The sequence below is a fragment of the Canis lupus genome, chromosome 20 (genome assembly GCF_003254725.2).
Source record: "Canis lupus dingo isolate Sandy chromosome 20, ASM325472v2, whole genome shotgun sequence".
Taxonomy (NCBI): Eukaryota; Metazoa; Chordata; class Mammalia; order Carnivora; family Canidae; genus Canis; species Canis lupus.
Genome location: NC_064262.1, coordinates 56217567 through 56244859, shown reverse-complemented (window position 1 = coordinate 56244859; position 27293 = coordinate 56217567). Strand labels below are relative to the sequence as shown.

The window sequence follows — 27293 nt, the reverse complement described above, 5'->3', positions numbered from 1 at the left end:
GGAAGCGGAAGTGCCAGGCCGGCCTCCACCACCACGCACCACGCTTCCAGGTCCTGCGCAGCCTCGAGGCCAGCCACACGGTTGAGTCCCCCAGAGCTGGAGTCGCGGCGCCCCATGTGGCGCTTGAGGGTCCAGGCCGAGCTTCCCTCTGCGGTCACGTGGCCCAGGGGCTCAGTCCTGTCCCCTTTGTCTCAGCACGCAGTGCCACGTGGCCCAGCCCTCAGACGTCCCCACTTTATTCCTGCCCCAGGGCTTTGGCCCTGGTTGCGCCTCCGCCCAGCTCCCCCGACCCCGTTGCACAGGCCTCTGTGCCCACGTGGCCTCCTCCGCCGCCTGACGGCACCCCCAGACCCGATCTCTGTCCCCTCACCCAGGTTCATGGCCTCGCAGGAACGTAGAGCCGTGCACAGGGGTCTGGGGTCTGGGGTGTGGGCACGCGTCCCGCCGTCTCTCCCCCGCCCCAGGGTGTCCCCTGCCCCCGATGCCTGGCGGGCCTTGGTGATCGCTAACTGCTAACCGCCTGCGGGACGGCGGGACAGGACGACCGTCGACTGTCTGTCTGGTGGTGCGTGGTCTCCCAGCTCCGACCTGGGTGACGGGAGCTGTCACTGCACGGGGGTGGGAGCTCCCGCGGGAGGGGCAGGAAGGGCGGGACCGGAGGCCCGACGGCGCCTTTGTCGTGGGCTGGGACGAACCAAATTTGGGCTCGTGGCCACGGACAGGAAAGAACAGTTTGTACGCTCGTCAGTGGGATCCAGTTTACATTTCTATTGTCACCACGGTCATGTGCTCGTTTGAGCAAACGGCCACAGGAGGTGGTGACGTCCCGGCTGCGCACAAACACCCCAGGGACCTGCAAAGTCGAGGGAGCTGGGCCCAGGCCAGGGCAGGGAGTCACCTGCAGGGCAGCTGCTGTCGGGCCGGGGTCTCTCTGATCCTCACGCGGGCGTGGGTGACTGTGCGCCGCGCGGGTGCTGAAGGGCCTTCTGTGTGTGTCAGAGAAGGAGACGTGTGAGGGGGGCCCCGGGTGACAGAGGGGGCAGGGTCAGCCGTGCAGATGCTGGGGGAACAGTGTTCCAGGCGGAAGGCACAGCCGGTGCAAAGGTCCTGGGGGCAGTAACTGCCTGGCGTGTTGGAGGAGCAGCCCGAGGCCCGTGAGGCTGGGGTGGCGGGACGGCAGGTCCTGCGTGGGCCGCGGGAGAGGGGAGCCCTGCAGGGCACTTGGCGGAGGAAGGACGGCGAGTTCAACTAAAATCAGAGTTTGGAAAAACGCCGTCACTGAAGCTGTATTTGTCCCTTATCTGCCATTGGCCCTTCCTGTTCCGGAGCTCCTGTAACTTCTGCCTGACCCGGAAAGGGAGGCAGCGATTGAGAACGTTCACTTGACGGATGGGGAAACCGAGTCTGGGAGCGGGGCGGGGACTCAAGGTCAGGGCTGGCAGATGGATGGGTGGACGGAGGGATGGACAAGGCTGGGAGCCGCTGCCCCTTCGAGACTCCAGGGCATTTTAAAGACCCTACAGGGGCGCCTGGGCGGCTCAGGGCGTGACCCTGGGGTCCTGGGATCGAGTCCCACATCGTCTCCCCGCAGGGAGCCTGCTTCTCCCTCTGCCTGTGTGTCTGCCTCTCTCTGTGTGTCTCTCATGAATAAATAAATGGAATCTTTAAAAAAAATTTTTTTATAATAAATAAATAAATAAATAAATAAATAAATAAATAAATAAATGCCCTGGAAAGTCCCGCAGCTGCTCGCAGACCCAGGGAGGCTGGCGCGGCTTGGTCGCGTCTGGAACCACACGCCCGGCTCCCCAGCGGCCACGTCCGGCATCTTTTCCACGGGAGACACGTCCGTGTTTTCCTCGTGGGGAGCCCAGCGGCCGGTGGCGCGCCCGCCCCGCAGGGGCTGTGTGTTCAGGGCCGGGGAGCGTGCGCCGCCGCCCGCCGGGTCACGGAGAGCTCACAAGCAAGCAACGCCACAAGGCTGGCAGCGGTCGTGGGACCACGTCCAACGGGGTGTTCGCTTACGCGTGTTCTTTTTTAAGAGGGGAGTGGAGAAACCCGGTGGGCCCATCGGCCGGCTGCTGTGTGGCCGCGGGTAGCCCGCTCACCCTCTCTGGGTAACCCGGGAGCTGCGGCCTCCATCAGGTGCACGGCTGCCGGCCGGCCCAGGTGCGGCGCGCCGTGGGTACGTGGCTGGTGTTGTTGGCCCACGCGGTGGGCTCGGGGGGGGGGGGGGGCCCTGTCGCCCTGGGGTGTTTGCCGCCCTGCATGGGGCCGGGGGCAGCCGGGCCTCACCTGGTCAGGAGCGCAGGAAACAGAAGTGCGGCCTCCACTCTGGGCCTGTGGCCTCCGGCTGGTGCTGCACACCTTTAAAGCTGCCTATCTGGTGCCTCAGTTTCCCCATCTAGCAAATGGGGATGAAAATGGCAATGTTCCTCCTGGGGGAATTTATTTATTTATTTTGTTTGTTGTCTTAATCAGGGTTGATTTTTTTTAATTTTTATTTATTTATGATAGTCACAGAGAGAGAGAGAGAGAGAGAGAGAGGCAGAGACACAGGCAGAGGGAGAAGCAGGCTCCATGCACCGGGGGCCCGATGTGGGATTCGATCCCGGGTCTCCAGGATCGCGCCCTGGGCCAAAGGCAGGCGCGAAACCGCTGAGCCACCCAGGGATCCCTGATTTTTTTTAAATAAATCTTTAATCTTAATTCCTATCTAGTTACTGTCCCGTGTCACACGAGTCTCAGGCGTGGGATAGGGGGATTCCGCAGTCCTACCTGGGAGCACGCTCCCTAATCCCCTCCGCCCCCCCGACCGCCACCCGCCTCCCCTTTGGGGACCACCTGTTTGTTCTGTGGTTGTTGTCAAGAGTCTGATTTCTGGTTCATTGCTCTTCCCTTCCCCGCCCCCCCTTTGCTTGTTTGTTTCTTCAATTCCGCATTTGGGTGACACCGTGCGGTGCTGGTCTTTCTCTGACCGACTTACTTCGCTCGGCCTTACACTCTCAGTCTCCACCGTGTTGTCTGTCCTCCTGGGGACAGTTTTCGAAGATCAAAGAAGTCAGTGGAGGTGAAAGTTGCACCCCAGTCAAAGAAGTGACTCACTAAGTATTAACTCTTGGAATGTACCATTCCCCACACAGCGGCCTTATCCACCCTCCCGGAGGCTCCGGCCGGAGCCCCTCTCCCTCCAGGGGCTGCCACCCGCATCTCCTGCTTGGTTTGGCCTTCCTGGCACTTGGCACAGCCTGAGGCTCTCTCTCCTCCTCGTTTATTTGCTTACCCGTTGGTTGGTTGCCTGTCGCTCCCCCGTTAGGACAGCAGGGCCGCGAGGGCAGGGACTTCTGTGCATCCTGGTCGCTGCTGTGTCCCCCTGGGGCAACTGACACCTAGGAGGTGCTCAGCAAGCAATTCCTTTCAAAAGAACAAGGTGACGTTAGTGAGGTTCACATCTGGTTTATGGATGACGGAAGGGTACCCAGAGACGTCAGAGGACGTGCCCCGTGACACGCAGCCGGGAGGCCGCACTCACGGTAAACGGCCCAGAGGGCGAATATTTAAGACCTGGCAGGTCTCGTACAGTTTCTGCCTCATGGTCTCCTTTCTCCTTTTACAATCCCTTAAAAAAATGTACTAGGGTACAACACGTACCGATCTTTTTTATTATTGCTTCCCCGACATATTCCTTTTTAGACCTTTTTCTATAATCTCTCCATTCCATGAAGCTGGGTTCGTTTGTTTGTTTTTTTTTCCTAAGATTTTTATTTATTTGTTCATGAGAGACCGAGAGAGGCAGAGACACAGGCAGAGGGAGAAGCAGGCTCCCTGTAGGGAGACGATGCGGGACTCGATCCTGGGACCCCGGGGTCACGACCTGAGCCGAAGGCAGACGCTCAACCGCTGAGCCCCCCAGGCGCCCCCTCCGTGAAGTTTTCATATCACAGGAATATTACACATTTATTCACGTGCCGCGTCTAGATGGACGTATCAATGTTTTACACGCAAAAGAGCAAATCCCCTCAGCTCCTCCGTCCCCGCACGAACCGGTTTTCACCCCCACTGAAAATGGATGGATCCAGACCAGGGTCTCCCCACTTGGCACTGCAGACACTGGGCCAGGTCAAGCTTGTGGGGGCGTCCCTGCGCCCCTGCCCCCCCCATGCCAGGAGCACCCCCCGTCGTGACGACCACAGATGTCCCCAGATACTGTCCCGAGGGGCAGGCTCCCCCCAGTGGAGGTGCTTCTGTGCACACAACTTCTTTGACTTGACATCGGTGTTGGGAAATAGGCTCTCTGAGGCTGGCCTCAGTTTACCAAACTCATCAATTGGGTGGGTTGAATCAGATGGTGCCGTGAAGCTCGTTGCACAGTGAAACTCAGCAAATGAGAGCTGCTGGCTCCGGGCCTGGGACATCCTGGGGCATCGGACGGTAGCCGTCCCTGAGACGTTATCCACTCCAGGTACCTCTGTTCGGGCCAGAGAAAGGTGTGTTTTAGGGCGCCGGAGTAGATGCAAGGAGGAGGGATTATCTGTGCCCCTTTGCTCCTGAGTTTTCATGGAAACATCCACAGGCCCTCAGCCCCTTCTGTGGTGATGGTGATATTTGGCACCGTCCAGTTCAGTCCCCATCAGTCTTGTGGGCTATTGAGTATGGAAAAGTGGCCAGTGCCACTGAGGCCCTGAAATTCTGACTTAATTTCGATTTAGCATATTTAAATTTAAAGTCTCATGTGGGGCAGCCCAGGTGGCTCAGCGGTTTAGCGCCGCCTTCAACCCAGGGCGTGATCCTGGAGACCCGGGATCGAGTCCCGCGTCCAGCTCCCATTGCATGGAGCCTGCTTCTGTCTCTGCCTGTGTCTTTGCCTCTCTCTCTGTGTCTCTCATGTATAAATAAATAAAATCCTAAAAAATAAAAATAAAGTCTCAGGGCAGCCCTGGTGGTTCAGCGGTTTAGTGCCGCCTTCAGCCCCGGGCCTGATCCTGGAGACCTGGGATCGAGTCCCATGTCGGGCTCCCTGCATGGAGCCTGCTTCTCCCTCTGCCTGTCTCTGCCTCTCTCTCTGTCATGAATAAATAAATAAAATATTAAGAAAAAAAGAAATCTTTTAAAAATAAAGTCTCGGGATCCCTGGGTGGCGCAGCGGTTTGGCGCCTGCCTTTGGCCTAGGGTGCGATCCTGGAGACCCAGGATCGAGTCCCACATCGGGCTCCCGGTGCATGGAGCCTGCTTCTCCCTCTGCCTGTGTCTCTGCCTCTCTCTCTCTCTCTCTCTCTGTGACTATCATAAATAAATAAAAAATTAAAAAAAAATAAAAAATAAAAAATAAATAAAAATAAAGTCTCACGTGGCGAGTGGCTCCCATAGGGGACAGCTCTAGAAGGTGGGGTTTTCAGGAGCCAAATGACAGGCAAATGGTTGGCAGATGGATGAGAAATATTTCAAGGGTGAGAGATAATTAAAAATATGATGGCATAATTAAAAGGAAGGACATCCTACACCTATGTCCCCACGTGGACGGACCCCGAGGACACTGGGCTCAGGGAGGGGACCCAGACCCAGAAGGACACCTCCTGCAGGATCCCACTCACTCCCAGGAGGTCCCCAGAGGAGGCCCGTCCACAGAGACAGAGAGGAGGTGGTGGGAGCCAGGGGTGGGGCGGGGGGCGGGGGTCAGTGTGGGGAGATGGAAGGTTCTGGAGACAGTGGTGGGGGTGGGTGCGCGGCGGGGTGAGTGTGCTTTGTGCTGCTGTGCTTTGCAGTTAGAGATGGCTAAACGGTAAATTTTATGGTATGTATATTTAAGCACATTCTAGAAACTAAATTTAAAAAATTTTGATAAGATAGCATATAATTACAGTATTATTTTTGAGAAACTACACTTATTTAATTTTACAAAAATGCTCCTGGGACCATGGAAAGAGAAGAGAACCCCTTCGGCCCATTGCAGGGGTCAGCAGAGAGCCAGCCACATGACCACTGCACCGAGGAGGTGAGATCCTGAGTGACTTCACCCCAAGAGCAGAAGCGAGAAGGGACACTTGCTGTCCGCACTGGTGCTCAGCATTGTGCCGGGGGTCCTTGCCAGAGCGATAAGGCAAGAAAAGGAAATCCGAGGCATACAGATGAGAGGTCAGGATGGTCTGCTGAGGAAATTCCAAGGAGTCTATGCAAACGTGAACATCTAGAACCATCAGGGGAGCTCCGGAGGGCTCGCCGAGTACGAGATCGACCCACAAAGACCAGCCGTAGTTCCCCGCGCTGGCAACGAACAATCAGAAACCGAAATTGAGAGCACAGTGTCATTTTCGGCCGCTCCCCAAGCCTGCCATTTCTGTGAATGTCAGCCGGCGGGTGCCAACCCTCTCACACGTATTATTAGCTGCCTTGGCGCCCTAACAACGCCTGGAGGTGGCTCTGACCATCTTCCCCGCGGGACTCTCAGGAAGCGAAGGCTCACAGAGGTGGGGTGGCCGGCCGGCCCGGTCAGAGTGAATGAGCAAGGGGACGAGGGCTCCCAGCTGGAGCCTGCCACCGCCCAGGGCCATCACTCTCGGCTGGTGCCAAGGCACACGGAGGACCAGCACCCAGGACGGAAACGAGGGACATCACACTAACAGCAGTAAAGCCCCCTGTCCGATTGATGATGGGCTTCCCGTGAACCCCCCACCCGGTGGGGTACTGGGGTGCATTCACTGTCCCCCTATTGGTCCGGAACGGCGTGTGCGAGGCGTGCTGTAGTTGTGCCCACTTCCCGGATGAGGAGAGCGAGGCACAGGGGAGGGGAGGCCCACAGCCCCGCTGCCCTGATCCCCAAGCCAGCAGGCGGCCGGTGTTCGGGCACTACTCCCCCCCCCCCGCCCGGGGCAGCACCCGGGTGCCAGCCGGGCACTGCTGCCTGCTGAGTCCGTGTGGGCGCCGGTTCCTCGGGAGGGTCCTGTGCCCGAGGCCCGCAGCCCGACGGCCGGCTGCCCGGGCTGGGCTCTTCCCAACGCAGGGGCCACCCGTGCCCAGCCGCCTGGTCGTCCAAGCAGAAGTGGCCCGCGCCAAGGGGCCGCTGGCTGCCCAGCCTGGGAGCGACCGCAGGGCGCGGGGCCGAGCCGGGCACACTCCCCTCGGCTGCTGCCCAGCCGTGCCCGGCCCAGTGGGTCACGCCTGGGGCTGCTCCCGTCTGCGCCTGTCAGGGGTGGGGAAACTGAGGCACAGGTTCCGGCTCCGGTGTGGTTTCGGGCATCCTCAATCTTGGCAGGCAGGAGGTGCCCCACACATGGAGTGGGTGAGGCCACAGGGCAAAGGGTGAGGGCCCATGGCTGTTTTGGGGCGGCACCCACATATCATGTCCACGGCACTCCGGGGTTGCTGAGGCTCCCGGGGCTGGGGTGGCCCTTGGGTGTCTGAGCACAGCGCTGGGCGCCTGGACGCACCCGTGCAAACGAATGCGGAATATCACCCCCGTAAGGGAGGAGCACTTGTTCGCGGTGTCAGCCTCAGTTGTCCTCGCCTATAAAAGGGGTGCGCTAACGTTGTGGCTCTCCCGAGGATTCAGGGGAACGTCTACAATGGGAACTTCAAGTGAAGCGCCCCATTTACGGTCGTCTTAGGGGTTCAAACATAACCCCACCGCCAGGGACACCGGGATGGACGTCACCTGGTATCCGGTCCTTGGCGTGCCCTGGGTGCTTCGTCGGCATCGTCTCTCCACCCCCTCTTGGTGATGCTTACACGCACCTGAAAGAGAGAACGGCCGCTCAGAACAGCTCAGCCGCTGGCCCGAGGTCACACTGCGAGGATGCCTGGCCTCGGGGGGTGGCAGGTGGAAGGGGCTGATGCTCTTTCGTTGGCCTCTGATGGTGATGCCTCTCGCCACCTTGGTCTTTGACCTGACGGACAGCCGGGTAGGGCCGGGGGTTCCGTCTGGCTGGGCTTGGCCGCGTGCGCCCCCCACCTCCCGCCCCAGCATCGGTCCTGGGTGGACATGGTGGGGGCTGCCGCGGGGGGTTGGCGCTACTCGCCCTCCATCCAGGCCGCCAGAGCTGATAATGCTGAGCTCAGCGTCTGTCTGCTTCGCCCGTCTGCCAAGGAGCCTGATTATTTTTAGATAAGATGGAGAGGCGGGCGCCGGGGTGGGAGGGAGCCCCCAAGCCAGGCGGGTGGGTGGCGGTGTAGCAGCTGCAGGGGGACGCCCCTCCGCCCCCTCCTGGGGGCTGCGAGCGACAACCCAAGGACCAAGGGCTGGACCCGCAGGACGTCAGGGGCAGAGGCCAAGCGGAGGGGGCCTGAGGGCTCGATGACTCATCTCTTTGGCCATCAGTTTCCCCATCTGTAAAATGGGCATAACGAGAGCTCCCACCGCACAGGGTTGAGCCAGTTAGTGAATAAACGGGCTCGAGGAGGGAAAGATCTCCAGCCTGCGACTGAGCCGGCGCCTGTACACGGGTTCTGACAAGTGGGTGCCCTGCCAGGCCCCCGTGACCCTGTGGGGCAGCAGCCAAGGGAGGGGGCGAAGCGGAGACCCTGGGGCCTGGGCGCCTTCGGAACCACCTCTCCACGGCACTGCACAGGGGTGGGGGTCTCCTCTCTCCCTGGGGTGGGGTTCCCTGCAATGTCACCACCTCTTCCTCCTTCTCTCTGCAGACGCAGAGCAAAGCGGCAGTCCCCGGGCAGGGATGGGCTCGGACCAGGAGGACAGCAAGCCCATCACACTGGGTGAGTCTGGGGATGGCGACGGGGGAGGGTGCACTGCCCCTCCTATTTAAGAATCTGAGCCACATCTGTGTGCTCTGCATGGCCCCACGCGGGCATCTCTCAGACACTGATAGATTTGTTCATCACAGCCGTGGCGTGGGCAGGTGCTGCTGTGGATGAGAACACCAAGGCTCAGAGAGGTTACGGGCCCTTCCCTGGGGCACCCAGGAAGCTTCTGCCCTGGTCTGCTCCCGTAATTGCCCTCCTGACCAGAGGAGTCCCCTGCACCCTGGTCCCCTGGCTTCTGCCCTCACCCTTCCCAGTGTGTCCTCCCTAATGTAGCCGGGGGGGGGGGGGGGGGCGCCTGTGAGCACCTGAGTCAGGTCCTGCCTTCCTCTGCTGGCAGCCCTCCACGATTCCCACCTCCCTTGGGGTAAAAATCCTCCCCTGACCCCCAAGGCCCTGCACAACCTGTCCCTGTGTCCTCCCTGCCCTCCCCTCCTGTCTCCTCCTCACTCTCTCTGCTCCAGCCACATGGGCCTCCTAACTATTCCTCCAACAGTCTAGATCCAGTCACTGCCTCAGGGCGTTTGCATGTGCTTTGCTCTCTATTTGGATAGCTAACTGCTCTCTCTCTCTCTCTCTCTGTCTCTCTCTCTCTCTCTCTCTCTCTGCCCCCCTCTCTCCGGATCACTCAGGTCTCAGGTGACATGCTCTCCTCTCAGAGAGATCTTCTGTTCTCAAGCAGCCTTAGCCACTCTCGATGGCTGCCTTCTGTTTTATTTCCTTGTGAGGAAGTTAGTGATTGCATATGTATTTGCTTAGTTGCTCAGTGACTGCACACACATTTGTTTATCTCCCCTAATGCAGCATCACCTCCTTGAGAGCAGAGGCTTTTGTCTGTCCTGGTTGCTATTGTGTTCTCAGTGCCTAGAATAGGATACATGATAGGTGCTCAATAAATATTTGCAGAAAGGAGAAGAAAAAAAGAGAGAGGGAGAGATCGAGCAGAGAGAAAAAGAGAAACTAGAGGGCTGCTTTACCAGGGGTGAGGAGGGAGGAGAGATGAAAAGGAAGGAAGAATGGAAGGAAAAGCAAATGGGTGAGGACATCCCCGTTGGAAGGACCAGCACAGGGAGGCTGGTTCCAGGAGGTTCAAGGGCCCCAGGCTGCTGACCACTGGCCGTCTGTGACCTGAGTCCTCCTTGGCCTCCTGTGATCTCCAGGCGCCTGCCTCCAAGCCAGATGTTCGAGGCAGGCGGGGGCAGCGGCGCTTGGCCTGGTCCCATGGGGAGCTCCAGTGTCTGGCGGAGGAAAGCACTTCCTCCCACCCGCCAGGGAGTCCCCTGGAGATGGAGCTGGGCGAGTGCTGCACAAACAGGAAACCCCGGTGGGGGGAAGGCGGAGGGGCGTGCTGACACCAGCTGGCCAGCCGGGTGGCAGGAAACGGCCGTGGCCACTTCCCCTGGATGCTGGGAGGCCATCGCCCGGTCCTCCCAGGGATGTTGTGGCCCTGGGCCTCCGAGCACGGGGCTGGGCATATAATAATTGCTCAATAAATGGTGTTCACAAAGCTTGTAACTGGGGAGCCTGGAGTCTCTGGACTGGCGGTGGGGGCGTGGGTGTCCCACAGCTGGGGAACTGGGCTCGAGGTCAGCTCCCCGGGGCCCGTGCTGCCCCCTGGGGGCCTGGAGAAGAACTGCTCTCACTGCCCCAGGAAGTCCAGAGCTGCCCACCTGCTGGTCCCGACCTCCCTGGCTCCCGTCACTCCAGCCCCGGTGGCCTCCGACCCCAGGGCTTCTGCATGGGCCATCGCTGGGAACATCAAGGCCCTCGGGGAGGCGGCAAAACACCACATTTGAGATCACCCCGAAAGCGGCAGCCAACGCTCGCTGGCGTGGTGGTCACCCAGCGCCAGGTGCTGTCCTTGCCGTTTCCCAAATTTGAACGTGTCTGCTCCTCTGGTCCACCCGCACCTTGAGGTCTTGGTAGAATGTCGCCCACTGCACGGCCTTCTGAGAGTCCCTTGTGTACACTAGGTCCCCTCACCAGTGGGCTCCCCTCACCCTGCCCGCTGGCCGCTGCCCGGCACACGGCGCCTTTGACTTCATAAGCTTAATTTTTTATTTTTTATTTTTTTAATTTTTATTTATTTATGATAGTCACACAGAGAGAGAGAGGGGGGGGGCAGAGACACAGGCAGAGGGAGAAGCAGGCTCCATGCACCGGGAGCCCAACATGGGATTCGATCTCGTGTCTCCAGGATCGCGCCCTGGGCCAAAGGCAGGCGCCAAACCGCTGCGCCACCCAGAGATCCCGAGCTTAATTTTTTAATTGTGGTTAAATTCACATAACATCAAATGTACAGTTAGTGGCTTTAAGTACGTTCACTCTGTCGTGCAACCTATCCGTCTAAAACATTTCTGTTGCCCTAAAAAGAAGCCCCATCACCATTAGTGGTCACCTCCACCCCTCCCCCGGCCCCCCAGCCCCTTTCAGGTCCGCGGACGAGACCATCCTGGACATGTCACCCACATGGACTCACACCCCGTGGGGCCTCCCGTGTCTGGTCCCCTCCCTGAGCATCATGGGCTCGGGGTCCGTCCCCGGGGCGGTGCATGTGGGCACCTTGCACCTGCTCGCGGCCGAGGGACGTGCCCGCGTGTGGATGGACGGCATTTTGGGTATCGGCTCATCTGCTGATGGGCTGTTCCCAGTTTGGGCTGTTGTAGACCAGGACCAAGCCACCATGCACATGCACGCACAAGAGTTTTTTTGTTTTTGTTTTTGTTTTTTTGCCTTATTCATGTCACATGGTGCCCACTGCCCACACAGACCGTGCGTCCCAGGAGGGCAGCCACTTGCGTCTGTCTCGTTCCCACGGTGTCCGCAGGGCCCAGCTCAGAACTAGACATTGGAGGCCCTTGGTTAATGATTGTTGAGTAAGTGAATTGTGCCTGTGGGGGCCTCAGGGGACACAAGAGGCCTGCTCCCGGCTGTCTGAGGTCAGCCAGGGCTCCCGCCCTCTTGGAGCCAACCCACATCCACAAAACGGGTCCCAGCCACCCCAGGCCAGAGAGGAGGGTCCGTCTTCCTTTGCATTATAGGCAGGAGCAGTTCTAGGGACCCTGGGGACTTTAACGGCTGCAGGTGGACCCTCCCTTCAGCCCCCGCTGTTGGGCCAGGCTCCGGGCTGGGCACTAGGGGACACCGTGGGACCTGGGCACGCAGAACCCCAGCCTCACGGAGCTCCCCGTCTGGAGGGGGATGGATAACAGGCTGCACTGCTGCATGGCATAATAAGTGACGGGTGGCATTTTCCCAGCTGCCTAGGTGACATTTTCAAGATGAGGGAGCACGAGGCTCAGGGATGAGAAGGGACTTGCCCAAGATCATATCCCCAGTGGCAGCGGAGGCAAAATTTGCACCTGGGTCCGGCCTCTTCCTCCATCTCGCCGCAGGGCTGCAGAGGGTGGACAGGGTGACCCCCAAGCCCCCGGAGTCTGGGTAGCCCATGGTGTCAAGGAAGGAAACAGGGATCCCTGGGTGGCGCAACGGTTTGGCGCCTGCCTTTGGCCCAGGGCACGATCCTGGAGACCCGGGATCGAATCCCACGTCGGGCTTCCGGTGCATGGAGCCTGCTTCTCCCTCTGCCTGTGTCTCTGCCTCTCTCTCTTTCTCACTGTGTGCCTATCATAAATAAATAAAATAAAAAAAAATTAAAAAAAAAAGGAAGGAAACAGACCCGGTGACCCCCGTTTTCTCCCTGTTGCAGACACCACCGACTTCCAGGAGAGCTTTGTCACCTCCGGTGTGTTCAGTGTCACCGAGCTCATCCAAGTGTCCCGGAGTGAGTGTCCCTGCCTACCTTGTGCTGGGATGGGAAGAGGGGAGGGACTCACGCAGGGGAGGGGCGCCGGAGGGGGGAGGGGGACTCTGAGAGAGAAGGGGCCCCCGGGAGAGGGGAGGAGCCCCTGCCCATCCCCCTGCCCCACTCCCCTCTGTCACCAAGCCAAGGTTCCTAGCAAGGGCAGCATCCAGGCCCTCCCTGGAGCCCAAGGTCAGAGCAGCACACTCCTCCCCAGGAAACAGACTCCACATGCTGCCTGGAGGGTGCTGGAAAACCCTCTGCCCCGCACCCCCAGGAGGAGACCCCAAAGGGCCCCCCCTCCTGTCTCTGCCTCCAGTCCCCTTACCTTCCTAACAGGCCCTGACACCCCCGTCCAAGCTCCACCCCAGGGAGTTGTGGGCACCGTCCTGCCTCAACCCCGACCGTCAGCCTCCCAGTCTGCATCAGCAGAGCCGGGCCTCTCTGGCTGCCTTCGGTCTCCTGATCCATAGACTAAGGACAGTTTCAGCCAAATTAGGAACCAGGCCAGTTAGGGAAGGGGTTCCCTTTCGGACTGGCCAGCCCCCGGATGGCTCTCCCCACCGTCCGGGGCCGAGTGCAGCCCTGGGCCTTGCGCCCTGCTCACCCTGCTCTCTCTCGCCCCCCGCAGCACCCGTGGTGACTGGAACAGGACCCAACTTCTCCCTGGGCGAGCTGCAGGGACACCTGGCCTACGATCTGAATCCAGCCAGCACAGGCATGAGAAGAACGCTACCCAGCACTTCCTCCAGCGGGTACGTGGCCTGGTCGCCCTCTGAGCATTTACCCTCCCCACACCCCGGCGGTCCCAGCCCCCTGGTTCATTCCCCTCCTTGCCTGCTTGCAAGGCCCACGTGGTAAACTCCTACTTATCCTTCAAAACCCAGCCCCGAGGCCTGCTTTCCCCCGACCCGACACCCCGGTCAGAGTCCCCGTCCACGGCCCCTCGAGACCCCAAGAGAACGCGGACACTGGTTCCCGCAGAGATGCGCAGTGCGGGCGTGGGCTTCCCCATCTGTGAAATGGGACCGTGGTCCTGAGGTTGACGGTGGGCCCGGTGATTAGCCAGGCCTCCAGCGTTTTAGTCCGCAGCCCGCTGACGCTGGGCCCCCCCGCTGCCTCGGGCCTCACGCGTCCCATCCGAGCAATGGGCAGGTGGAGGCAGGCGCTCACGCCTCCCGCTGGAAGCTCGCGGCTCCCGCGACGTCTCGCGATAGCGCCCTGCCCTCTAGGGACCGGAAGTTAGCGCAGCCTGCCCCACGCCCTCGCGTCTCCGTGGTAACCGGCCCGCGCTCTCCCTCCCCCTCCCTTCAGGAGCAAGCGGCACAAATCGGGCTCGATGGAGGAAGACGTGGACACGAGCCCCGGCGGCGATTACTACACCTCGCCCAGCTCTCCCACGAGTAGCAGCCGCAACTGGACTGAGGACATGGAAGGAGGTGGGGCTGGCGGGGGGCGGGGCCGGGTGACCGCGGCGGGGACTACGTGTTCCGGCAGGCACTGCGCGGGCACCGGGGAGCCGGAAGCCCGGGGGCTGGAGCCGCGGAGCCTCCTGGGAGTTGTAGTCGCGCGGGCGGCTCCCCGCTGCAAGTCCGAGCTGGGGTTCCCGAGCGTTCGGGTTTGGCTGCGTGCAGGGAGGGCGCACAGTCGTCGCGGTGTGGTTCGTCTCCGCGGGCTGCAGCGCGGACTCGGGTGGCCTCGGGTCAGCAGGGCGCTGAGCCCCGGGGTCGGCCCAGACCCTCCTCTAGCGGGTCCCCTCTGCCTGCGTGCTCGTGTTCCTGCGGGTTCCCATCTCCCGGCCGAGCCCCGTCGCTTCTCTGTCGGCGCCCTTCCCGGGAAAGTTGCGTCCTCCCGCGGCCGATCGGGGCCCTATCCGTTTCCGTGGGCTCTCGTGGGGCAGCGCTGGCTCCCCAGGAACCCCCCACCCCGCCCTAGAGACTTCCCTCCCGTGGGGGCCCGTCTTCACCGCGCGTGTCCTCCAAGAGCCCGAGGCTCTGCTCTGCAGCGGGGCGGCCTCAGGGATGCTCAGGACCTGGTGCACGGGGCGCGCCCCTCACCCCCCCGCCTCCGGCCTGACCCAGGGCACAGAGTCCCTGGCGACACCCAGATCCTCAGCGGGACCCGTCCCCACATTTCAGAAGCATCACTGTGTGCAGATGACCCCTTGTCAAGGGGTCGCCCTACTGATGGGCCAGGGGTTGCCAACCTGGACCCGGGGGTGCACGCCCACTGCTCTGAGCCTGTTTCCTCTCAGTACCTGCAGGACTCACCTAAGGTCGTGGGGACTAAGCAAGTTAGTGCATTTGGTGTCCCTAAAACAGGCCTGGCACAAAATACACATCCAGTAAACCTTAGGATTTGTTTACTTGTTCCCTCCCCCTTTGTCCTCCCTCCGTATATCCCCCAAGAGCCAGCTTTCTTATAAAGCTGTCTGTACAGAGTGCCCTGCCTACAGGATTCCTGGAAAGCAGTGTAAGATTACAGTTAAGAAGGCAGGTTTGGACGCCAGAGAGACGTGGGTTCGAAATCCAGCGCTGCCATTGGCTCGCTGTGTGGGCTGCATAACTTTGGGTAGGTGGCTCCACTTTTCTGGGGCTCAATTTCCTTATGTCCAAGATGGGATGGGTGAGCTGACTCTTCTGTCCCGGAGCTGGAAGGAGGAAATGGTACAACGTGCCTAAAGCAACTCTCTGGCTCATGATACGTGCCCAGGACACAGGAGAGTTCATTGTTTGTGTCTTTATAAAATTACCGTCTCTATGAGTTGGTCTCTAAGACATCTGGTTGTGACATTCAAGCCGGAGGGGCCCCCCTCCTCCTTCCATTGTGTTGGCGTCCAGAGCAGGTACCCAACTTTGGGAGGATCTGTCTATTATAGGCTCTAACTTATGAGTCAGAATGTCTCTGTGGGTTCCCCATTTGTCAGGTTTGCCTGTGTAAAGATCCTATATTTAATAAGCTTTACGCTTAATTGTGAGAAACAGAAAACCCAAAAGGACAGGGCATTTCTCTCAAAGTAAATGTTCCACCATCAGCAACCCTGGACGTGTGTGGTGTGCGGGACTTAGGCTCCTGGCTTAGGCTCCAGTGAATGTGGTTTTCGTTCCCATCTTGTGGTCCAAGAAAACTGTTGGAGCTCCAGCCATCACGTCTGCTTTCCAGCCAGCGGGAGAGAAGGGTCAAGTCTGAGCATGTCCTCGCCCTTTAAGTATAGAATAATTCTCGGAAGATGCACCACTTACCTCTTCTGCTTATCTCTGTGCCCACCGCTCCCTGCCCCCGAGTTGTCATATGGCCGCACTCTGCCACAAGGGACTCTGGGAAATGTGGCCTTATTTTCGGCAAGCGTGTGCCCAGCTCAAGGGGAAAGGCTCTGTGAGTAAGGAGGAAGGGTAGAGCAGATGTTGGGAGACTGTTACCTTCTGCCCCGGCGTTTACCGTCGGGGACCCCAAAAGCATGTGTCCTCAGCTCTGTGATCCACGGGGCTACGTCTACGTGTAGAGCGGATGCTCTTTGGAGGTGGGGGACAGCCCCGGTGAGGTGGCCACAGCAGCCCCGAGAGGAAAAGTTATAGCCCTGGGTCTGTGGATTAGAAAAAGAGGAGGGAGGGGTGGAAGTAGAAAAACCTAGCTTTCAATGCAGGAAGCTCAGAAAGAAAAAAAAAATTAAAAGGAAGGAAATGTTCGAGAGAGTCAGCGGAGCTCCGTCTGAACTTCCTGCCTCGAGCTTGAAGTGGCAGCAGCCTGGGGGGGCGGGGGGGGGGGGAGGACGAGGAGGAAGCCCACGCCCCGCTTCTGTTGCGCCATGGGGAACCACCCAGCCTCCTCGGGAGGGAACTTCAGGGAGGATCTGTCCCCTCTCACGTCCATTGGTTGCCTCTGGCGATGGCAGGCTCGCTCCTGCCGGCGGGGGCCCTCCCCCTGCACCCCAGCCCTGTGTCTGTCTACGCCCTGCAGGTGCTCGCAGCCTGGGGGAAGATGGACGTGGATGCTCCCCCTCCTCTTCCTTTCCCTCCTCCCTCCCCTCCCCCTCTGGTCTCCTCCTCCCTCCCCCACTTTCCCCTCCTCCTGGCTCCCTCCAGCTTCCTGTCTAGACAGCCCCCAATTAGCTGCTCATTAATGGGGTTAAGCTGATTAGAGCACTCTCTCCCTTCCTCTGCTCTGGCCACAAGGGCAGTGCTCAGCTAACCACCCCCCTCAGCATCCACACTCCCCTCCCTGGGAAGGGCGGAGGCCTGGGGGTGGGGGTCGTGGGAGTGCCCCCCCAGGCAGCATCCCGCAGCCACGCCTCTCAGGCCCTGGCCCTCTGTGCCCCATGAGGAGCGCCTTTTCTCCTGCTGGCCACCCCCTCCCGAAGTCTTCCCTGATTACCCCCCACGGGAGCCAGGGAGAGGGCACCCTCTGCTCAGCCGCCAGAGTGCTTGGTTCTTGCTGCTTCTGTGCCCCCCACCCTCCCATGCAGGTATATTTGGGCTGAATCAGGCAGCTCCCTTCTCTCACCCGGGGGGCTTCTGGTAGAACTCGGGGGGCGGGAGGGGGCCCAAGCGTGGGGTGTCTGCTCCACCATCCTGGGCTGGTGACCTTCCATCAGGCCCCACTGCCCCCATCCGTGAAGTGGGGTGACTCCTGTAAGCCCAGTTCGGGGCAGCTGTGAGCAGGACGGCCTCCCAGGGCCAGGCCAACGTCAGGACATCTGCGTGTCACAGCTCAGGGGAGGGGTGGGGCTGGGGATGCTGCTCAGCCCCCACCGTGCCCTGGGCGCCCCTGTGGACAGTGACCGGGCCCCACGTCCCCAGGGCCACGGGGGCATCATGTGTGCTCCATGCACTTGCACACGCCACAGCAGGCTGCGTGTTCAGGCAGGGCAGGAGGGGATCCTCACATGGGGGGCAGGCCTGGTGGTTGGATGGGGACACGGGGGCATCTGTGTCGAGCAGAACCATGACTGCTCGGATCCGGGGGTGGAGGATACGTGGATGTCATCCTAACCCGATGGCAGCTGCTCACACGGGCGCGTGGTAGGCACGTGGGTCGAACCAGCAAGGGATGTGCAGGTGCGGGGCTCACACCCAGGGCCTCCGAGGGCCTGCCCGGGAGCACGCAGGGCTGTTCTTTCTTGCGGGCCCAGGCTCCCCCCTCCCTCCCCCAGGCCCCGTCTCAGGAAGCTCTAGAACACCTGTAGAGAGGCGGCGGGCCAGGGTCCAGCCAGGCTGTTTCCATCCAGGACAGGCTGTTCTAGGAAATCCTCCGAAGTGAGCGTCTGCCGGCCCTAACCTCCTTCCCACCACAGCCCCATGGGAGCAAGGAGCCTGTGGCCCCCCTACACATGCCCACGGCCCCCAGGGCTGGCCTCCTTCCCTGCCCGCCCCCCCCCCCGCCCCCCGGCCCACCAGCTCCCTGTTCCTGGAGAGCTTGGCCGCCAGGCCTGTTGGGCCTGCTGACCCTGTTGACCCTGCTGACCCAGGTCCCCGCACACACTCACCCACAGCGCGTGATCGGGGCCACCAACCAGGGTGCGTAGTAGCAAAACTAGCCGACTGCCCCAGGGGCCAGTGGGGGGCACAGGGCTCCCGGGTCTGGCTCACCACCAGTGCGGCTTGGGAGGGACCCTGAGAGGCAGGACCCAGCAGGGTGGTTGGGGGAACATGGTGCAGGACTGGGCTGGGGGAGCTCGCGCCACGGGAGACCCCAGCCTCAGAGGACGGCAGCCGCTCTCATCAGGGCGACTCTGCCCCAGGACACCCGCGGTTGTCACCCTGGGGGGCTCCTGGGATGGGGAAGGGATGTGGGCAAGATTCTTCCCGGCCTGCACGGGACATCCCCCCCACACACGGGGATGACCCGCCCTGATGTCAGCGGTGCCGGTCGGAAGGAAGCACACCCCTCCTCGTGTTCCTCTGTGGGTCTCAGTGGGTGCGTTTCTCCCTAAGATATATATTATTTTTATTTAAATAATCTCTAAGCACGTCCACCTGCAGGTGCCACAGCCCTGAGATCCCGCTCCTGGGCTCTGCACTAGCCATCCTCCGCCCTCACGTCTGGGGGCTCAGCAGGGGTGGGGTGCAGGGGGCTCGCCTGTGTGTGGAGGGTCCCTACGTGGCCAGCCGTGGCGTGATCTGTCCCCATCCGTGCCACGTTGTCTGCTGCATCCGTGCGCGCCCATTTCACAGCGTGCATTCGTGGGGGAAGGTGCCAGGGGCCGGGCTGGAGGCCCCTCTGCAGGGCATCCCCGCGCCCTGGTCTCGGTCCCAGGGCTCTGTCTCCCCTCGTGCCCACGGTGGCTGGGGAGAGGGGAAGGCGAGGCTCTGCCTGCAGCCTGGTGACCCTCTGGCTCCTCCCACGCAGGTATCTCGTCCCCGGTGAAGAAGACAGAGATGGACAAGTCACCTTTCCACAGCCCGTCTCCCCAGGACTCACCTCGCCTCTCCAGCTTCACGCAGCACCACCGGCCTGTCATTGCCGTGCACAGCGGTGAGCCCTGGGCCCCAGGCAGGGAGGCAGGCCGGGCCCTCTCAGCAGCCGGGGAAGCCCCATACGCCATCCGACCAACGGTCCTTGCTGTCGCCCCCTGCCAGGCAGCAAAACCTGGAGGTGTCCCTGTGCAGAGCACCTGGCCCTGACTCAGTCTCTTGGGCCTCAGTTTCCCCTTCTGTACAGGAAGGAGGTACAGTCTGGGCTTGTCCCCAACCAGCTCCCTTTATCTCATACTCTACCTCCCACAGGGTTGGGAGGCCCCAGAAGGAGGGCGACACTCCCAACGCAGGGCTGGGGACACACACAAGGCCACACAGGGGCGCCATGTGGACAGGAGGCTGCATACGTAGCTGGGGGGGGGTGCGGGGGGGGGGCGTCTCCAGCAACCACAGGGCGTGTGCTGAGCTGATCACGGTGCCCCTGGCGCTCCGTTTGTTCGCCTCTCGGTTGGGGTACATAGATGTGTCCCCCCACACACACCACCCCCAGGACTGACTTCAGGACCACATGAGCTAAATCCAGGGAATGTCGCCGGTCACCCCGTTGTTACGGTGATAACGGTTTAGTCCCGCACGAGGGCAGACACACGTACCGGAGGCCGGCAAAAATCAGAGCAGTGCAGAGGTTTGGACCAGCCCGTGGCGCCCGTTGGTATAAATAAGGTGTCGCGGGTGTGTGGCCGTGTCCACCCGTTTACACATCGCCTGTGCGGCTTTGAGGCTGCGGTGGCAAAGTCAGGTGCTTGCAAGAGACCCTGGGGCCTGAAAAGCCAAAAATATTTACTGTTTGGCCAGGAGCTAGAGAGGGGGGGAGGGGAGTGAGCGGGAGAGTAGAACAGAAGCAGGGCTGCCTTTGGGTGTGATGGAAATGTTCTAGAATTACAAAGCGAATATATCAAAAGTCACTAGATTGTTTAGAGAAAAGAAGAAAAGCAAATAGTACCTGGGCAGGTCACTCACCTGCAAACTGGGGCGAGGCGCCCACACTCCCCCCCCCAGGGATGGACGCCGAGCCCACGACGCTCAGGGGGGAGCCAGACACAGGACGCCCCACGGGGTGTGAGTCCACGTGTGTGACACATGCAGGACAGGCTCATCCATGGGCAGGAAGGGGGCTCGGGGTGGGGGGTGACAGCTGCTGGGGATGGGGTTGCTCTTCGGGATAAGAATGTCCTAAAAGAAACTAGTGGTGGTTGCACAGTCCCAAGAATGTGCTAGAATTGCCTACGGGACGTGTGCATTGTCTCCGGAAAGAGAGCCAGCCGAGCCCCGGGTTGGGGTTGGGCTGTGGGGCCAGACTGTCCCCAGGTCTGCCACCACCTCGCTGTGTGGCCTGGGGCGGAGGACGTGACCTCTGAGAGCCACTGAGTCACCCTGTTCTCAAAACCAAAAACAAAACCCGGGTTCCCCCGGGGTGGCTCATCCGTTGAGCGTCTGACTCTTGATCTCAGCTCAGGTCTCCATCTCGGGGTCGTGAGTTCAAGCCCCCCGTTGGGCTCCACGCTGGGTGTGGAGCCTACTTAAGAAACAAAGAACAAAAAATAAGAGGGTGCTACGGGACCCCGGTGGGCTCGTGGTGCAGGTCAGCCCGTTCGGCGTACGGGGGACAGCCGGGCCCCAGTGACGGGGCTGCTGGGTCTCGCTGTGCCATCGGGACTGAGCCGCTCACCGCCGCTCACACCGCCGCTCCCATCTCCGCAGGGATTGCCCGGAGCCCTCACCCCTCCTCGGCGCTGCACTTCCCCACCACGTCCATCCTGCCCCAGACGGCCTCCACCTACTTCCCGCACACGGCCATCCGCTACCCGCCTCACCTCAACCCCCAGGACCCGCTCAAAGATCTCGTGTCGCTGGCCTGTGACCCGGCCAGCCAGCAGCCTGGACCGGTGAGTCTGGGGGGCTGGGGCCTCCCCTCTTGGCCCACGCGTGGCTCTGGGTGACCTCGCGGGGGCCCCGGCGCGTCCCTCGGCCGTCTCCGGGCGGTTGCTCGACCAGGCAGCCTCCGTCTCACGTGGTTTCTAGACGGCAGGTCCGCGCCCCGCGCCCCGAGTGCTCGGAGCCGGGTCAGAAGTCAGGCCCTTCTGGGCGTCGGAGTTGACAGCACACGTCTTCCCCCGCATCAGACGTGGCCCTGTGGCCGCAGCTTGGCCCTCTGGGTGCGAGGAGCTTGTTGCATCTTGGAGCCGCGGGCGAGGCGGTGGACGCCGCGTCCCCGTCGCGAGTGAGGGGGGTGCAGACCCGCCCCGGGGTCGGCTGCGGTTTCGGATGAGGTGACGGCTCTGGAAGGAAAGCAGACGGGTAGAGAGTGGCCTCAGGAGGACACGCAGGGTCCCCGGGATGCTGCCACAGGCGGGCGGGCGTCAGCGGCCCCACCGACTCGCCCTGGTCCCGCCAAGCCCGCCGTCCCCCGCAGGACGCGGACAGCAGCCCGAGGCAGAGGGGCGCCCGCCGCCTTAACCACCTGTCTCTCTGTTCCTCCCAGTTAAATGGAAGTGGTCAGCTCAAAATGTCCAGTCACTGCCTTTCCGCTCAGATGCTGGCACCCCCGCCCCCTGGGCTGCCGCGGCTGGCGCTCCCCCCTGCCACCAAACCCACCTCCGAGGGAGGAAGCACGTCGCCGACCTCGCCCTGTAAGCACTCGGGAAGCGGTGCCCGTGGCAGGGCGGGCGTCCCTGAGGGGCCCCCTCCCCTCCCCTCCCCGACTGCTGGGGTCAGGGGCTCAGGCCTGCCTGGTACCGGTGAGTTTGGTGGGTCCCCAGACAGAAGCCTGGGGGGCCACGTGGTCGGGCCCACGTGGGGCCAAGGCAGCCTTAGGGAGTGGCAGGCGAGGGCCAGGGGGGCGTCTGGGGTCCCCGTGTGTCCGCTCCCGGCCTCCGAGCCTCCTCCGTGCAAAGGGCAGGTGGCAGTAGGTCAAGACCTCAAACTGGTGGCCGTGGGGGCAGGCGCAGCCCCCAGATGCCTTTTGTCTGTAGAAGATGAGAATCTGTTGTCTTAGAGTCAGGACAGGTCACGTGAAAATCCCGGGGTTCTGGGTTCTTGGCAAAAAGGCAAGCCTGATGGCTGTGTTCCTGCTGGTGAGCCCGGCTGGGCCACGCCTGTCAATGGGACAGTCCCCACCTGCCCACCTGACCCTAGGAGGCCTTGAGTTGACTGCCTCGTCTTCTAGAACTTTCCACCCGCTGGATACATGGCTTCCAGAGGACAGCTCGCGGGCCCCTCGTGCACCCTCCCCCCCCAGTCTGGGACTTGGCTCCCAGGTGCTCCAGCCTCTCCCTGGACCCGGTGCAGGCTCGGGTGGGCCGTCCCCGATCCTCCAGGCCGCCTCACTCTGGGCCGCCGGCCTCCAGGTGTCCCCCAAGGCCGTCTCAGTTGGTGCCTCCCCAAGTGGATGATCTCAGGGACAGCCCCCCCACCCTGGGCTCTCAGTCTGCCCCTCACACGCTGGGTATCCCTCTCCCTTTGTCCCAAATGCGGTTCCTCACCGCACCTGAGCGGGGGTGCTGGCAGCCTGCTCCCTGCCCCGCAGGCACACCCCTGCCCCCCGCATCCGGGGCCGGCCAGGACGCAGGGCGGCAGCTGCATGAGCACACGGGCTTTCTCTGCGGCGTGAGGCACTGGGTTTGAATCCTGTCCCTGCGGATTCTCAGCTGTAGAATGGGACGGTCACAGGTCCCCGAGCGCCGGGTGGTGGGGAGCAGGCGAGGAGCTAGATCGGGGTGGGGGGGACACGGGCGCCGCGCCAGGCGCAGGGTAGGGAGCCAGGACGCTGGACGGGGCACCGCCACTGCTCGCTGGGCTGTAAAATGGGAAGAGTCATCACGTCTGCTAGATGGGGGCCTGTGCAGGCTGGTGGGGTCGGGGCCCGTGAACCCCCCCACGCCCGGGTTATGACAGCACATACTGCCCGCCCCTACCAGGGCCCCCGCGCCCCCCACGCACCCCCCCCCCCGGCTGATGCCGCCCCAGGCCGGCCTGAGGCCTCCCCACCACCCCCGGCAGCCCCGGGCCGCGGATCCCTCACTGGCCCACAAGACGGAACTGGCGGGACGACGACCTAACTGTAAACGTAAACATAAAGGTGAATGCGTGTGTGCCTGCGCGTGCGTGTCTGCGAACACCCGGCCCTCCCGTGCAGCTGCAAGAGGAAAATTAATAAATAAAGCGCCCTCAATAATTCATGGCGCCCCGCGCGGGATGCGGGCCGCGGAGCAGGACGGAGCAGGCAGTGCAGCTTCCTGAATAATTCACAGGTGGTTTCTGGTTATGAATCTTTCATCTCGTGCCTTCCCTCTCAGCAGATGCCCCGCCTGTGTGACCCCAGGGCCCGGCACTGTGGGCTTTCCGGGGTGCCCGGATCGGCGGGGGGGCGGGGGGGCGCAGCAAGCTTGGAGGCGTCGGGCGCTGGGTGCGAAGGCCCGGCTGTGTGACCCTGGGCAGCGGCCACCCTCTCTGGGTGCTCCCGCGCACCCCCTCGCTAACGGGCTCTCGGTCTCTCTCGTCCCTGCAGCCTACTCTACGCCCGGCACGTCCCCTGCAAACCGTTCCTTTGTGGGATTAGGACCAAGGGATCCAGCGGGCATTTATCAGGCACAGGTAGGGGCCGAGAGGCCGGCTGGGGGGGAGGGGGGCAGGGCAGAGGGGCCCGCCTGGGTGTGCAGGGAGAGGCCGGCCTGCCGGTCCCGTGCCACCCCTCCAGCCGCACCCCTGGCACAGTGGCCGCTGAACGTGGCAGGGGGGCCAGCTTCCCATACCCTTCCAGGGCCTCGAGCCCGCGCCGGGGAGGTGGTACGGCCGCCAACCCTGCCTGCCGCTTCCCAGCGGGAGGCGCTCCCGGCAGAGCGGCTGCCAGGCCGGGCCTGTTACCACGCCAGGCCCATTTGTACCGATGGGAAGACTGAGGCCCGCCGAGGCGAGGGGGTTTGCCCAGGATCACACAGCACGTCAGCCCGAGCTTACAGCCCCCAGCCTTCGTCCCCAGAAAGGGGGCAGAGGGTAGCGGTGGACTCTAGGACTCCAGGGGCAGGTGGGGAAACTGAGGCAGCTCCTGGCCCCGCCCCCCAGAAAGGGGGCAGAGGGTAGTGGTGGACTCTAGGACTCCAGGGGCAGGTGGGGAAACTGAGGCAGCCCCTGGCCCCCGCCCCCCGGGGTGGGAGGGGTCTCCCAGTGGAGCATGTGTATCCCCCCCGCCATGCTGGAGAGCAGAGCAGCAGAGGCATCGCGGAACTGCAGCTGAGCACCGGGGTGGGGGGGAGCGGCCGAGGACAAGAGCAGGAGGCCCAGAGAGGAGGAGCGGGTTGCCTGAGGTCGCACAGCAGCGGAGGGCAGAGCCCCGATGGTCCAGAACTAAGACTCGTGGCTGCCAGCTTCCCGCAGGGTCGGGGTCTGAGTCCAGGCCGCACGCTGGCCCTGGGAGCGTGTTGGCAGCCGGGGGCTGGAGCCTGGAGCCCCTGCTCCCCACTGCGGTGCGTGTTGGGGAGGGGGGTTGTAGTGCGGGTTTGTGGGACCCATGGGCTGCAGCCGGCGCCCCGCCCCCGCCCCGGTAGCTGCGGGCAGGTTTTTTGCAGCCAAGGCCGTGGGCAGAGATGGGGAGGAGCTGGGGAGCTGGCCACGTCCCCCATCGTCCCCCATCGTCAGCTAAAACCCAGTCAGCTGGGGGCCCTCCGGCAGCTCACGGGGCTGCGGGCTCTGGGGAGGCCTGGCCTTTACCGGCTGCTTCACACACGGAACGCCTGTCTCGTCTTCTGGCCTTGGACGCCTCCCGGGGGTGCTCCTGCAGGGACCAGTTTAGCTGAAAGGCACCAAAAGGCAGAGCGGCTGCCCACAGTGCCCTTGCAAACCCCCCCCGGGGAGGAGGAGTGCGTGGCCTTGCTCCGGCCGGGGCCCAGACAGGAGTCTCTTGGTCAGGCTCCCCCAGCAAGCTGGGGCGACTCCAGGACTCCCCACTCTGGGTCTGGGGTACCCCACGGCACCTTCTGTGGGTCCCAGCGTGGACGCGCCCACTGCCCAGTGCTCTGGAGCCATCCATTTCTTCTCCTGCGCCCACCCCCCAGCCCACCCCCAGCGGGAGGCTGGGAATGCCCTAACTGCTCCAGAACCCAGAGGTGACACGCAGTGACCTGAAGGAGGCCCTGCCCCTGCCTCACCTCCCCATTATTGACCCCTCCATGGGGCCCCTCTCCCCACAGCAGGTGTCCTGGGAGAGGAAGGAAACTGAGGCAGGCCAGGGCAGGACTTTGCTTCTGCACACCTCTCATGGCCCCCTCTTGGCCAGCGAGCCCCAGGCGGGTGTGGAGGCAGCTCAGGGAGGGGCACCGAGCCCCCTGCCCGGGTCGGGAGAGGCTGGAGCTGGTACAGAGACTGCCCGACAGAGGAGCAGGGTAAGGGCGCCCAGGCAGGGGGCTTGGCCCTGACAGAGGCTGGATGTGCTAGAGAAACAGCTGGAATGTGGGCTGTGTCCTGAGGGCCATGGGGAGCCATGGACGGCTTCGACGTGAGGGAGGGGCACAGCCAGATCTGGAAACGAGAAAGAAATTTCTGGGTGGGGGACGTGGACGTGGAAGGGAGATGGCTGGGTTGCGGGAGTGGGGAGGCCCCAGCCTGCGTGAGCGGGGAGGGCGGCTCTCGGGGATGCCCCTGGCAGCGCTGCGGTCGGCTGGGCTAAGGCACCCCGGTTCTCTGGTGGGGTCAGAGCCCCCTGCAGACCCTAAAGGGAAGGAAGGACACTATGAGACCCCTGCCCCCCCTCCTGGAGGCCCTCCGCCTCCATTATTCCTGGGAGGTTTGCGTTCCCCTGGCCCCCCACCCCTCAACTGCCCCCCAGCCTACAGCTGCTTTCCCTCCCCACACCCTCCACCTGCCGCACCTCATGTCAGTGCCCTCCCCCACCACTATCTCCTCCCCCAGGGATACCTGGGTGGCTCAGCAGTTGAGCATCTGCCTTCAACTCAGGGCATGACCCGCGGGTCCTGGGATCGAGTCCCATGTCAGGCTCCCCACATGGAGCCTGCTTCTCCCTCTGCCTGGGTCTCTGCTTCTCTCTCTTTCTCTCTGTGTCTCCCATGAATAAATAAATAAAATCTTAAAAAAAAACCTCCCCCATCAATACCCCCCTTCCCCAGCAGCGCCCCTCCCCACCAACATCCTCTCCATCATCCCTCCCCACCATCAGTGCCCCGCCCCGCCCCACTCCATGCCCATCCCCCCTCCGTGCCCCTCCCCCATCCATTACCCACCTCCATCTCCCCATGCACCCCCCAGTCCTCAGCCACCCATCGCTTTGGCCCCCAGCGTGGGCTCCGAGGGCGCTGACACCTCTGCCCCATCCCATGTGATGGGAGCCCCCCGGCTGAGCATTTTACACCAGGATCCTTTCTGCCCGAGGTGAGGCGCGTGACCCCCATCCAGCAGATGAGTGACTCGAGCTAAGGACCAGAGGGGTTAAGCCGCCTGCCACCGCCACACTGGTGGCTCCAGCCAGGCCAGGGAGAGTCCAGAGCCCGGACCTTGTGCCCCACCCCCACCCCAGCACCTCAGGCTCCCCCTCAGCCAAAGGGGAGGATGTTAAGTTACTGGGACCAGAGGCCTGGGAGGGAGGAGGGAGGAAGGGCCGAGGGGAGGCCACCGTGGGGGAGGGTCACGCCCAGAGTCTGTCTGGTTGCCAACAGAAACCAGACATGAGGTAATGGCCAAGATGAACTTGAACTTGGCTGGAGGTGGGGGGCTGGGAGGCAGGGCGCCAGTCCGTGGGGATGGCCCACGCGGCGGCCTGGGTGGAGGGGCACAACTGACCTACGGCAGGGCTGGGGGGGTCCCCAGGCCGGCCCCACACAGGTGGACCGTTAGATGCATTTCCAGGGGAAGGGCCTGTCCGGCTTCCCCGTGGAGACCCAGGCTGGAGCTGTCCCTGAGGCTGAGCCCCGGGACCCCCCCGGGGGAAGTAGAGGTCGCGACCCCTGGAGGGCCAGGCCGGGGTCAGACCCGGGCAGGGAACAAGGGTTGGAACCGGGCTGCCGAGCTGGGAATCTGCCGTGGCGCCCCTTCGCTGGTGGACTCAGGCCAATTACTTGACTTCTCTGGGCCCATGTTTTCTTCGCTTTGAAACGGGGTAGTCGGGGGCGTCGTCCCTCCTTTATGGAGAATTGGGGGGGGTCATTAAATGGGAAAACATTTGTTTGAAGAATGACAGCAGACAGCCCTGGTCACCCTGTGACCCTGGTCACAGCGCCTGGACGAGGCGGCGCTCCCTAGAGCTTCAGCACGTGGAGGGA

General features: G+C 62.4%; 1 protein-coding gene and 1 long non-coding RNA gene across 8 annotated transcripts in view; one reads left to right on the top strand and one right to left on the bottom strand.

Annotated features, from left to right (window-relative positions):
- The window catches only part of NFIC (nuclear factor I C), a 65795-nt gene that overhangs the window by 31749 nt on the left and 6753 nt on the right, over positions 1–27293 (top strand). For 3 of the 7 annotated variants that reach the window (XM_025456917.3, XM_025456916.3, XM_049098397.1), the window contains exons 3-10: positions 8635–8706; positions 12461–12535; positions 13185–13308; positions 13868–13992; positions 18899–19024; positions 20728–20912; positions 21509–21656; positions 23534–23619. In XM_025456917.3, the coding sequence (XP_025312702.1) occupies positions 8635–8706; positions 12461–12535; positions 13185–13308; positions 13868–13992; positions 18899–19024; positions 20728–20912; positions 21509–21656; positions 23534–23619 (941 nt within the window). The remainder of the gene's footprint in view (positions 1–8634; positions 8707–12460; positions 12536–13184; positions 13309–13867; positions 13993–18898; positions 19025–20727; positions 20913–21508; positions 21657–23533; positions 23620–27293) is intronic. The other 4 variants (XM_049098400.1, XM_025456919.3, XM_049098399.1 and 1 more) reach the window with 2 other exon arrangements.
- Positions 1684–3594, bottom strand: LOC125753191 (uncharacterized). Its single transcript, XR_007404381.1, has 2 exons — positions 3284–3594; positions 1684–2404 (listed from the first exon to the last, which is right to left on the bottom strand). It is a non-coding gene; the product is annotated as an uncharacterized LOC125753191 (long non-coding RNA).